The sequence below is a fragment of the Anguilla anguilla genome, chromosome 4, assembly GCF_013347855.1.
Source record: "Anguilla anguilla isolate fAngAng1 chromosome 4, fAngAng1.pri, whole genome shotgun sequence".
NCBI lineage: Eukaryota > Metazoa > Chordata > Actinopteri > Anguilliformes > Anguillidae > Anguilla > Anguilla anguilla.
In genome coordinates, this window is record NC_049204.1 from 64,342,863 (window position 1) to 64,356,228 (window position 13,366).

Genomic DNA, 13,366 nt, shown 5'->3' on the forward strand with positions numbered 1-13,366 from the left:
CTTTTAAAATTCTAAACTCATCTCTTTCCACATCTTTGTGTAGGAAAGCAAGCAGGTGACATCAAGCAGCAAATGACCTCACACACACAAATGACATCGCAAACAGCACCCTTCCAACCTCGCTATCCAATTACATCACAAACGCCAGATGGGCATGACGAGCAGTATTCCTCTCACTATCAAATTACATCACTAGCAATATTCCTCTCACTATCAAATTACATGGCAAGCACAAGCGCCATCGCAGAGCAGCGCCGTTCCCTCCTCGCTATCGAATGACCTCACAAAAACACGGGTGACATCACAAGAGGAGCTCTCCTCACCTCGCTGGTCATCTTGATGAGGAGGGTGGCGGCCTCGGAGTACTTCGCCTGGCTTTTCAGGATCTCGGCGCTGAGCAGCGCACACCGCTCGGCCAGCACCATGTTCCTACAGCCGAACGAATACACCACGGATACCATGAGCGCGGGGAACTGTGCAGTTTTAAGAAAAAAATGGTTCAATGTCTTCAACAATTAATGCGTGCTGCTATTTTTTCTGAACTCCCCCCCCCCCCCACACACACACAAAACCGAACAAAAGAAGAAAAAAACGAGGGACTCAAATCCAAATGAACAAACATCCTCCCTTCTCCGCTGTTTTCTTAGAAACGACCAGGAATAAAACTCCACTTCCCACAATGCACTTTACCAGCATCTCATTTCCTGATTTCACTTTACGTGCACCGAGAGGTCAATACAGTAGTGCAGTATGACGACAGCCATGTACACGTGTCCCCAGCCTTCGATATCGTACAGTACACGACCGTCGGTTTGCACAGTGACATCACTTCCTGTCGGCACGGGCGAAGGGTGCGTACTTGCAGACGTCGCGGTAGGTCTGGATGGCTGTGTCCATGTAGTGGGCGGGATACGGCCTGGGAGCGCCGGGGTGGAGGAAGGCCGACACGGCCGCCATTTCCTGGAATCACAAAAAGAATTTTTAAAAAACTTTATTTATCCTTTATTTTACCAGGACAAGTACAGTTTGTTATTGAGCGCTGGGGGAAAAGGTACATGATAAACACACGCTCAAACGGCAACTTTCTTTCTAAATTCTTAAAATTACGTTTGCAATATGAAACGCGTTCGGTGCAACCGAACTTCATCTCCTTCAGCTGCGGAACACCAACCGGAATAAATCCAATCGTACCGTCAGCCAATCATTGAATCAGAAAACGCTCCCTCGTTTCAGAAAAGCACGCATATTTGGACAGCGTGTCCCACACCCACCAGAGCTCCAGCGGCGTACAGCATGGCCTGGTCGTTGAGGAAGTCCTTCTTGGCGGTGTGATAGCAGCTGTAGGCCAGGTCGTAGTGCTGCACCAGGAGGCATAGGTCGGCCATTTTCCTTATCTGCAGCTCCGGGGCCTCTGGAGGGTACCTGCAACGTAACACGGTCCCCAGTCACCGTCACCAGGGAGACGCGAGCACTCACCTCCACATCAAACCCAGCGGCAGGGAGACACTCACTGCAACCCACCCAGAAAAGGCACACGGTAGCTGACTGTGTTACAGAGAGGAGAGGAGAGGAGAGGAGAGGAGAGGAGAGGACGTGCACTTACAGAAGGCCAGCTGTGTTCTTCAGCTCGCTGATGCTCTTCTCCGGTACCTTGCCTCCACCAAACCACTTCTTGGTGGCAGAAAATAAGGACCTGCTGAGACCTTTCCTGGAAACGAGCTTTGGAGGGAAAAAATAAAAACATTTTTAAAAAAAGAGTGATTGGTAACAGAAAGTTCACTACAGATCATACATTCTGAGCACAGCACACCTCATTCAACAGCTAGAGATCTACCGTCCTGTAGGGTTTCATTCCAGCTCTAACACAGCACACCTCACTCAACAGCTGGAGATCTACCGTCCTGTAGGGTTTCACTCTGTCCCTAACACAGCACACCTCACTCAACAGCTGGAGAGCTCATTAAGCTGTTAATTAGTCGGAAGTGCCAAATTAGGGTTGCAATAAATCACTTTGTCATACTGTTGCAACACACTTTGTGCATGCGTGTCTATCTGTGTGTGCCTGTCTGTGTGCGTGAGTGTGTGTGTGTGCGTGTGCGTGTACACGTGCCTGTCTGTGTGCGTGAGTGTGTGCGTTCACGTGTGACAGACAGAGTGACCACAAGCACATTCCAGTGAAAGTGAAAGTGAAATTTGAACCCAGTCTGTTCCAGTCGGCTGAGAAGCACCTAAAACCCCAAATAACTTAGAGAAGTCAGACTGATCAGGCAAAACTGCCAGCCCTGCACTAATCTCAGAAAACCCAGGACGGTACACTTCAGCACAAGCTGGCTTTCCTTCTTTTGGAAAGTACCCCGCGGCAGTAACAGATGCTCCCCGCGGCTCAGACACTACATAAACACTGGGGCTGTGGGACTGTGAGGTCTAACGACAACACACCTGACATACAGGCACCGTAAAAAAAGAGTGACCCGTTTTTATTTTTCCAGGAGTCACCAAACATCCAGAGCGGCCCAAATCCCAAAAACCGTGCCACGGGACCACACGGCAGGTCCCTGAAGCCCCCAAATCTGCTGCTGCCGCCCAGCGAGACCCCCCCACCCTCCGGGCCAGCAGGGGGCGCCCTCACCTGGTCGTTGAGCTGGCGGATGTTCTTCTCGATGTGGGGCAGCAGGCCGCGGGAGGTGAACTCCTGGATGAACTGGCGGATGCGGTCGTGGTCGTTGAGCGTCAGGCACGCCCCGTGCGGCGCCACGCCCGCCTGCTTCTTGCCCTCGGACCCGGGCGGCTTCAGGGGCTCCAGGCTCTCCTGGGGACCCCCGGGGTCGCTGGGGTGGTCCAGCTGGAGGGGGTGGGCGTCGAAGTTGTTGGGAACCTCATCTGAAAGAGGAAAAGGCTCGTTTTAAGACACAAGGAATTTTACTTTTTCAACAGGAATCCGAATGAACACATACAGACATTCACGCTACACTATAAAGCACCTACTACACACCAACAGTGGATAAAAACAGTATTATTGTTGTTATCGCATTGAGAGTTATTGAGAGTATTACAGTATTGTACACACACACACACACACACATATAAAATACTAAAATATTAACAGAGTAAAATGCGCGCTGGCTTACCTCTGGCTGAAGGTTCGAGCCCGTCCACATCCCCTGTGCTGGTGCTGTTCTCCACGGTCGTGTTATTCACCATGGCAGAAGGACCTTCTTCATGCAAGTCCTAAAAAGACCATTTGGTATTTCAGCGTTTTTCCAGTGCCCAGCACAAATGACAGCGCGCTACAGCACCACATACAGTACAGCAAGCATGCCGCAGACTGTGTGTCCACTGCTGTCACCTGCCCAGTGCTAACTGGAACAAAATTAAATCCCCAAATATTCACTGCTGATTTTAGTGTGTGCACAGGTACACATCTTCAGCAGCTGCTTCGAGACAAATTATTATAAATGATTATAAATAAGCAAGACAGTGTAAATTGGAAAATGGGGGGAAAAAACTGGAAAAGAATCAGAGGAATCGGAGGCGATGCTTATTTACATAAACCTGATCATAGATGGAAATTTGACAACAGAAGCAAAGGAAGTACAGACCGACACACAGAAAGACAGATAGACAGACAGAGACAGACACACAGACAGACAGACACAGACAGACAGACAGACACAGACACACACACACACACAGACACACACACAGACAGACAGAGACAGACACACACGCACGCACCTGGTTTTGGAAACTGCTCTTCTGTAAGTACTGGCTCCAGGGGTCGGGGATCTGCTCGCCCGAGGCGGAGGCGGACATGCGCGAGTTGATCTTGAGCAGGTAGCAGGCCTGCGTCCCGTACCTCTGCTTCATGTCCTCGTACACGGTGTCCGCCCTGCAGGCCAGCGGGAGAACAGCAGCGCGCTCAGGATACGGCCCAGCCAGAATCGATACGGCAGACATTAAACTGCACCCCCCACACAGCGGGGGGGTGGGGGGGTGGGGGGGGGGGGGGTGGATCAATGGCTTCCACGCCATGCTGACAGTAAACACAGGCAGGTCTGACACGGCGGCGTAGCGTCTGACTCAAACAGAACCGACAGTGCCAGCTCTGTTTTCACTCTCAGCCTCATCAACAAGGAGAGGAGGGGAGGAGGGGAGAGGAGGAGGAGAGAGCGGGAGGCGGGGAGGAGAGAGCGGGGGGGAGGGGGGAGGACGGGAGGCGAGGAGGGGGGAGGAGGGGTGAGGAGAAGGGAGGAGGGGGGAGGAGGGGAGAGGACGGGTGGAGAGGAGGGGGGAGGAGAAGGGAGGAGGGGAGAGGAGGAGGAGAGAGCGGGGGGGGAGGAAGGGAGAGGAGGAGAGAGCGGGGGGGGGGAGGGGAGAGGACGGGAGGAGAGGAGGGGGGAGGACGGGTGGAGAGGAGAAGGGAGGAGGGGAGAGGAGGAGAGAGCGGGGGGAGAGGGGGGAGGAGGGGAGAGGAGGAGAGAGGGGGGGAGGAAGGGAGAGGAGAAGGGAGGAGGGGAGAGGAGGAGAGAGCGGGGGGAGAGGGGGGAGGAGGGGAGAGGAGGAGAGAGGGGGGGAGGAAGGGAGAGGAGAAGGGAGGAGGGGAGAGGAGGAGAGAGCGGGGGGAGAGGGGGGGAGGAGGGGAGAGGAGGAGAGAGGGGGGGAGGAAGGGAGAGGAGAAGGGAGGAGGGGAAAGGAGGGGGGAGAGAGGGGGCGCGTACCTCTGCTCGTCCCCCTCGCTGATGTCATGCAGCAGGACGTAGTACTTGAGCGTGTTTGGGATGAACCACTTGGGGAAGCTGTGCTCGCCGCTGTGCTGGATGCGGTGCTGCTCCTGGGACAGCTTCAGGAACTGGTCCACGGGCGAAGCCTCGCGGGACGACACCACCAGCATGCCTGGGAGGGGGGGGGCGCGTCAGGGAAAAAACACCAGCCCCCCGAGCCAATGCGTCTTAAATAAAGACTAGCCACAGCCTTTCAAAAACAGCCACAGACACAGAGAAAGCCGTCCTTTTAATTAAGCACTGGGAGGGAGGGAGGTCGCACAGGACTGGCATGGCTTCAGCGAGCCGCCGGGGAAAGGATACAGGCCAGGTAGTGGCTGAGGAACTCGTGCTCCGACGCGGGCATGGACTGCAGGAAGTTCTCACGGTAGGCCTCGAACCAAGGGGTGGTTGCTGAGGGGGGGAAAAAAACAGCACACAAACAGGATGTTCTTCAACAACAAAAAACAACCCTGCGACTATCGACTGACTATGCCCCAGCTATGTGCACTGGCTCTACGGCAGAATAGCACACAAAGTTCAATCAGATAGCAAAGTCAAGTTACAGGGAAACGGTGCCGTCGCAAGTAAACACTTCTACCATAAACGTCACACCATAAAATTTGGTAGCAGAACCAGGGTAAGAAAATCACACAACAAACCAAAACAACCAAAAAACAAACCAAGAACATGCATAAGATGGACTAAATCCTCAAATCCCCCTCTGACTACGTAGCTCCTGGTAAAGAACAAACATCTCAGTGTAACCAAAATGGCCTAAACTGGCAGGCATGATTCTGCCATACAAAAACATACACGAAAAAAGATTAACACACAGAGTTGTATCTGACAACACACCAGGTTATCATTATTCCTGTCATTAATAAACTTCTCCAAACTATAAACTTGAAGACATCTGCCAAGGAGGAGTTCACCAGGCTGCTGACTTCACATGGGTGCTCAATTAAGCTCATTCAGAAGAGAGGGGGGAAGCTCAACTCAATCTGATCAAACAGCATGTCTTTCCTCCCCTACTGAACATGACCCAACAAAAATATGAGCCAGGAAGCGCTAGACAGAAAACTTCAAGCATATTAAGCCCAGTTCAACACACCTGAGAAGGTTCAACAACCTTCCCCTCTCTGTGTCACAGCCAAAAGAATTCTAACTTAAACTCATTTTCAGTTATAATACAGACTTATGCTTTAAGGAGAAGACATTACAGTACAATACACCTTATAACAACCAAATCAGAAAAAAAAAACTGGTACACAACTTTAATCTGCATGAAACATGTAGGCTACTTAAATGGACCAAATATGCAAGGCATTTTTGTTTTTTTTGGTCCAAATTTCACTAGCATTACATAACAAAGCCAGTTGTGTAACAGCGTTGAGCAACAGCAAAGCACAGCGACTGCGTTTGCTACTGCACAGGGACACGGTGCCAGGGAAAGACCAGGAAGTCACTGGAAGTCTATAAGATGAGCGACTGCACTTCACAGCTCAGACAGCGGTCGCGTTAGCTCTGGAGCTAGCAGGGGGACTTGGCCTTGCACGCACATGAACACATTTTAAAAATCCGAGGTAGATGCCGAATTCTCACGGTTTCTCAGGACAAAAGGAAGGGCGCCATTGCAGGCCACTCCCGTGGGGCCTACACAGCCACTCCACCAGTCAGTGGAGTCTTCAGCCCCACCGGTTTAACGAGCAGCCAGATACACTGCTCACTGCTGCTCACTGCTGCTCCTATGACCAGCCTGCACGGAGCAGACGGGCTCATCCCTGGCTATTTCTCCAAGGCTAGCGCGACCGCTGTCCGGCTGGGACTCATTCGTGATTAGAGAGAAGGTGCTGGTGGTTACAAAAGGCACTCGGGCAGCAGCCGTCCTGGCGATCGCACGGTTCCCATTCCGCAGGGCTGCGCAGTAATATCGGGCTCAAGTGAGTAACGGCGGTAACGGCGGTAACGGCTCAAACCGAACGCATCGGACCGCTCTCTGTCGCATGCAGGCTGCGTCACCCTGCGATGTCCTCACAGGCGCATGTGTGCGTCGCATCATCGTGCCAATTATGGCCGGCCTGCTGACGCATTTAATGCGCCAGAGAGGAGACGCATTTAATGCGCCAGAGAGGAGACGCATTTAATGCGACAGAGAGGAGACGCATTTAATGCGACAGAGAGGAGACGCATTTAATGCGACAGAGAGGAGACGCATTTAATGCGACAGAGAGGAGACGCATTTAATGCGCCAGAGAGGAGACGCATTTAATGCGCCACGGTCCCATGAAGAAAGAATCCATGCATTTCCTATTCTCTATATCATTAAAAATCACCATCAACAGACGTGACTTTTCATTCAATAGCCCCGTAGATATTACCTCATCCTCACCAGGCAACGCTGACACAGATCTAACAGGTCTTTTTCAACAGCCAATTTCCTTTCTCATCAGCCTGGCTCGGAAGGAATGCAGTTTTTCTTGTGTGTAAAACTGGGTATCGGAAAGGTGCGAATCACACAAGGGCCTAGTTAGCCAATTTCAGGCCATTTGTCCAATGCGCTGCCATTACTTTTTGTAACCACGTCAAATTACACTTAGCTTAAGTGTAAGGACTCATTTTCTACACACATATACACCCGCACACGCTCACACGCACACACACAACCGAGTACAGCTAACTCTACAAGAGCCGTCCAACACCCTGAAAGAAAACTGCAAGAAAGGTGAAGGGGGGGGGGGGGGGGAAGAGCTCAGAGAGAGAGAGAGAGCCGGAGAGGAGAGTTAGCAGACTCAGGGAGCCAGGAGGAACGCAGGGACGGAAAAGCGGGAGTTACCCAACACCAGCTGGAGAGAATACCTGCATAGAACTCGGAAGTGTTCAGCTCCCTCAGTGTCTCTTTCCAACTACCGTACCACGGAACACTAGCTTTAAGCGAGCGATCTGATGGAAATAAGATGCGGTTAATGATGTCACAATGTGTTTCCACGGCGACAGGCAGCATTCAACCTAAACTGAGGATTGGACAAACGAGCAGTACTGGTCCTGTAAATAGGGAAAGACAGGGTTCAGTTCATCAGGACAGATTCACTTCAAAAAGCATTTGGGGAAGGTTGGGGGGGGGGGGGGGGTTGTGTTATGGAAGATTAAATGTAGACTCAGAAGAGGTAGTTTAAACTTATTAGCACGATCTGTTAGCGCCTACAAAACTTGAGCCAAAGTACATCTGTGTTGACGTAGCACAAACGCTGAAGAAACAAGACTAGCCCTTGTTACCGTTAGCGTTGTTTTAGCCCGCCTGCACTGGCTACACATTCCTTCAGATATTCACATATTTGACTGAATGTGGAAGAGTGGTCTCTTACCAGGATTTCATCCGGAAGGTTTTTTTTTTTTTTTTTTTTCAGAAAAACAAAAAAGAAAGAGAAATAAAATAAAGATTAAAAATAAAAATGTGATTGACAACACAAGCAGAATTTTCAAGTACTAAAACGTCAGCGCTGTGAATCCTCTGGAGGGTGGAATGTGAATCGCACTTCCCCTTTCACACAGGGCCAAATGACTGAATGAGATGGCTGCAGCCTTCCTCAGTTGTCCAGATCATTTCAGTTCCCCGTCCGAAAAGCATGACAGGACCCGCTCACTAAAGCCAAGAGAGGTACCCGCGGCTTCTCCCCTCCCACACCTAAATATCCCCCTCATCCCCTCCCCAAAGTCACCATGCAGAGGGGATGAGGGGTGTCCTTTGCTAAGGTTGAGGGCAGCCATCTTGTTTCAGGGTATTTCCAATCACCCGTAGTATCCCCCCCCCCCCCCCCCCCATGTTCAAGGGGTCAGAAAAATTAATAAACAGAAAAATAGTGGTGAAAAAATGTATCAAATAAAATAATATATTCAAATAATCATTTGAATTAAGCCGCTGCCAGAATTTCTGACTAAATTAACAAATCCTCAAATCCCATATACAGTTACAGAAAGCAGCACTCTGAAAAACAGTGATGCTGAAATAATAATTCATATGAAACTGCTCCTGTGCTTATCTGATGAACACATCGTACAGTCATTCAGTCATAATTATTAAACTAGTGTTCGGCAGACCATGGATTCCACTGAGATTTCAATGGGTGGGGAGTGGGGGGGGGGGGGGGGGGGTTGCAATGGGGTTGGGGGAGGAGTGGCTTATTCCAGAAAGTTCCATACGATTCCATCAAACGTAAAAATGGGCAAAGCTAGCGATTGGTCAGAACCAGCCAAACTGCCCCCCCACCCCCGACCATCACCACTTCCTGCTGCCACATTCTATCGCACAGGAAGCTGTACCCCCCCCCCCCCGCCGCTGCCCTGCGGCCAGACTCACCGCTGATGTTGAGGTCGTAGTCGCCGGCGGTGATGACGTTGGCCACCAGGCCCTCGGCGGGCTGGCTGGCGGACACCACCTCGTCCAGCAGCCGGCGCACGGCGGCGGCCTTGGGCGGCTGCGTCGCCACGTTGGACACGCTGATCTTCAGGTTCTTGATCACCTGGATCTGGTTGTTGGGGTCCCTCATGTGACCTGCGCGGACCCACACAGAGGAGACGGCGAAGTCTGAAACAGAACCGTGTGCCGAGACCACGCCCATTTCCCCGCCATCGGATTGGCTGGCGGCGCGTCTCGGTCACTCTGACCCGCCATCGCCTACACCGCTGTGCAGGAAATGCACACTCAAGACCTGCGGTTAAAAAAAAACCAACCCCCGTTCCTGGAGATCTAACCATCCTGCAGGTTTTCATTTCAGCCCTGATTTGGCACACCTGACTCTAATAGCAACTAATTAGGCAGTACAAGATCGCTCGCTGGTGAGTGAGGTGTGCTGTGTTACGGCTGGAGTGAAACCGTACAGGACGGTAGATCTCTAGCTGTTGAGTGAGGTGTGCTGTGTTACGGCTGGAGTGAAGCCCTACAGGACAGTAGATCTCGTTTAAAACTCCTGCAGCCAATCCAAATAATCTCTGGGAATTTGCACTCAATGCCTGCCAAGCAGGGAGTCGCGCTGACACACAGTGGGTCAGAGGGATTGGGCAACCTGAACAAGTCTGTGGACTACGTTTCCCATAATTCAGTTCAGGGCAAAAGCTTTGCTGTGGATCCGCTAATCCCGGGTTAGCTCTAGAAATAAATGTTCCGACTGAGTACTTGCGTAATGACCCCGTGTTTCGAACACCGGTAATTGAACTGCACTGTCTGAAAGTACTGTGCTGTTCAAGTATTCAACAGGGACCTATAAGAGATCAGGCAGACTCCAGGACAGTAGACAATTTCCTAAAATTTTCTAAAAAGTTTTCTTTCTATAATTTGCAAAAAAGTCTTGGCTTCCCTCAACCCCCTCTATAGAAATTACAAAAACAATATGTCCCCACTAGCAAACATAAGAAAGTAGATAATCACTAGGTTCGAACTCAAATATAAGTCCTTATTAAACAAGCATATTCCCAATATTTATGATTTCAGCTTTAATACAATTCTCACTAATCGAATCTTAAAGTTGATAGGTTTTCCTGAACTTGAAAAGCAGTGCATTACTGAAAGCAGGTTTCTGTGGATCCGCCATGATTGAATGTCTGTTACTGGGTGCCCTGCGTTCGAAGTGGCATTATTTTCTCTACCAGCGCGCGCGCGTCCCCTAAACGGAGAAGCGGAGCGAGCCGCCGGTAAAACAATACTCAATAAAAAACACACACAAATTCTTCGTTTGAAACGAGGTGGGAGTTTTGGTTTGCACTGCCTCCAGCGCAGCACCCTGAGAAACGAACGAACCCGAAAGTGTGCGTCTACATTTACCTGTTTGAGGGCGTCTATATATTTTTTTTTCAGTTACACACAGAGACTTCTGATTTTTTAAATACCCTCGTTATGATGTACATCGGAATACGTCGGTTGGTTCTTCATAGTCCTTGAAGGATTGAGAGAGGTTGCAGAAACGTGTAAGATATTAGCGAGCGTTACAAAAATAGGGAACTCCTATGGCAATACATGTTACAATGCTACAAATGAACGATTTTTAGATCCACAAACAGCTGAAATTGCACGAATATGTTATTAGTTCAACGGAAAGTATTTTTCAAATATCAATGTCCCTAAAGGCTTTTCTGATATCCATACATTCTAAAATATGAGGCAATATCCAGTGGACGACAAACACTGCATAAAACAATAACGTTACACTATGGTCCATGTAACGTTAGTTAGCTAACCTAGCAATGAATAACCACCCATTAAAAACGCAGACACGATAGATTGCATACCTAGCGTACATAGCAAAACTGAAATATTAAAAGAAATGAGAAATCCAAATTGCTGAATACATTTGCTTAACTGTTAAAATGTGTTTTTCTGCACTGAAAACATGCCTGTCTCTCAGGACGCATAAGTTAGCTGCCCAGATTGCTTGCTATATTATTAAACGCGACACCTTTAAATTGCTAACTATTTAGCTAATAACCTAACCAGTACATTAGCAATTACTCCCGTTAACAGCAGGCTAGTTAGCAGCTAGCTTGTTTGCTAGCTGCCATGATAAGGGGGTGCAGCTAAGCTGCACTGTTAGCAATAATGCCGGTTCTGAGCCCCGGGTACTGGTTAAGTTACAAGGCCTCTTAGCCAGCAGCCGAAACGTTACATAAAAGAGCAAATGAGAGTAGCGTCCCTGGGCACAGCGGCATTATAATGCCGAACTCTTCAAGTATTAATGAATCTTCTCAAGTGACGAGGTCGGAGAACGGGCAGGCCTAGTTTGCTCAAATTCAGCTTAAACCAGCCCTTCCTGTCATTTGACTGCTTAGCTTGTGACAGCGACAAATGAAAAGGCAGCTAGCTGGATAACGTTCGTCAGCTATACGAGCGTTACAAACACACACGTTACTTTTACATGCCTAATAGGCCTCCGCGTGACTGCATCATGCGTGTCATTAAAGAAATTAAAAACACAAACCTTCAGAGGTGAGCCTACAAAAAGGCCTCACCAGCTCGGAGAAATTCAGGTTGTTTTTACGAGTCACTTTCTCCGCATCTTCGCTGCACAGGACGGCCACCATAGGCACGAACGAGTCCTGGATAAACTCTTGCACAGACTGTACGCACTGCGCCATCGTGATCCTCGATGAACCAGGTTATGGAAGGATTTTCCACGGCTCGCTCGCAAGGCTAAGGCGCCTCTAAGTTGAAAACAACTCCCCTTAGTGACAGCCCGAAGCAGCCATGTTGAATTCTACAGTTGCCTGCTGATCGACTTCTTTCCCACGATGCACTGGGAGCAGTCATGTGACCACATCCGATGAAAGCAGACATCTGTGTTGAGGCAGTGCTGACAGTGAAACGTGTAAAGTGGCTTATGAGGTGGCAGTAGGTGGTAATAGAATCGATGTGGCTCGGCGATGTCTGTTTTATAATTGTAAGCTGATAGATCGCAATAAATCTGATTGTAAGTCGAACGGTGTTTTTCACTCATTTTACTAGATCCATGATTTTAAATTGATTTATTTTACTCTGTTCCGTTTCAGTAACGTGGAAGCCCGCCTCTACATTTTTTTGGGACATTTTGATACTGAATATTACGGTTGAGATTTATTTTCACTTTTTTGCTGTCGGTTTTAACGGTGGAAGAATTGGAGCCATGGCAGTATTTTTGTGAAGTACTATGTTCACAGCTTTTGTTTTTCCTATGTCTAAATATTGTCTGACTGGGAAGAATTGAAATGTTGGAGTACATGTTAAACTGGATAAACTCACATTATTGTACACGGCGTTTACAATATGATGTCAATCAGCCATCTTGCAAACAATTCCCAGGTTCTAACACCAAACCTAGTGACACCACTGATGGGAAATATATTGTAATATTTACGATTACAGGTAGGAAGGATATATAAATGTTTCGACCCCCCACCTGTTGTTTTTACCTCTTTTGGGGGGGGGTCCAAGTCTAAATTAGGGAGGTCAGACACCACCCCCGCAATCCCCTCCTGTAATTCAAAGCCTGTTTTCAGGGTTGCTACCCAAACTTGGAGGGAATCCTCAGCCCCTTGGAAGCAGCTTGGAGGGAATTCCCCAATAAATACCCCCAGGGTGAGGAAGAAGCATTCCGTGACTCAGCAATTTCAGTTTCAACAATACCATAGGGTGGAGTGAGAGGACTGAGCTGAGGGCGTTCCAGGAAGGTCCTTTTACTGTAATATTCACGCTGGGTGGGATTGGGTGTGCTGAAATTAGACCTAAGAATTATCATGCTCAAGTCGCAAACCCACAATCAAAGCGAAACCAAACGCAGAAGTGCAAACAGCTGAAATTCTAATTTTGAAAGCTGTCACATTAACACTTCCGGCATTTAGCAGACACTCTTACCCAGAGCTACAGCTGGCCAATACACTGAAATGAACTTGGGTTAAGTACGTTGCTCAAAAGATACAACTGCAATGTCCGACCAGGGAATCAAACCCCAACCTTAAGGTTACAAACCCAGTTCTCGACCCACCTTTAACCACACTACCACCACGTCTCACATAGGGACACAGCAGAAGACAGCGTAGGTTAAAAATGCAACCAAGTTCCAAATAAGGGCCTAGCTTGTTCC

The 13,366-nt window shown here is 49.2% G+C and overlaps 1 protein-coding gene across 5 annotated transcripts in view; it reads right to left on the reverse strand.

The window, feature by feature from the left end:
- The window catches only part of trappc8 (trafficking protein particle complex 8), a 32,625-nt gene extending 20,577 nt beyond the window's left edge, over positions 1-12,048 (reverse strand). For 2 of the 5 annotated variants that reach the window (XM_035414426.1, XM_035414425.1), the window contains exons 1-11: positions 11,729-12,047; positions 9,118-9,312; positions 5,085-5,174; positions 4,719-4,893; positions 3,736-3,889; positions 3,129-3,228; positions 2,630-2,880; positions 1,604-1,719; positions 1,272-1,422; positions 860-960; positions 324-429 (exon numbers count right to left, since the gene is read on the reverse strand). In XM_035414426.1, the coding sequence (XP_035270317.1) occupies positions 324-429; positions 860-960; positions 1,272-1,422; positions 1,604-1,719; positions 2,630-2,880; positions 3,129-3,228; positions 3,736-3,889; positions 4,719-4,893; positions 5,085-5,174; positions 9,118-9,312; positions 11,729-11,885 (1,596 nt within the window). In that variant the 5' untranslated portion in view covers positions 11,886-12,047. Of the gene's footprint in view, positions 1-323; positions 430-859; positions 961-1,271; positions 1,423-1,603; positions 1,720-2,629; positions 2,881-3,128; positions 3,229-3,735; positions 3,890-4,718; positions 4,894-5,084; positions 5,175-7,619; positions 7,704-9,117; positions 9,313-11,728 lie in introns of all 5 variants that reach the window. The other 3 variants (XM_035414423.1, XM_035414424.1, XM_035414421.1) reach the window with 3 other exon arrangements.
- Between the last annotated feature and the right edge of the window lie 1,318 nt (positions 12,049-13,366).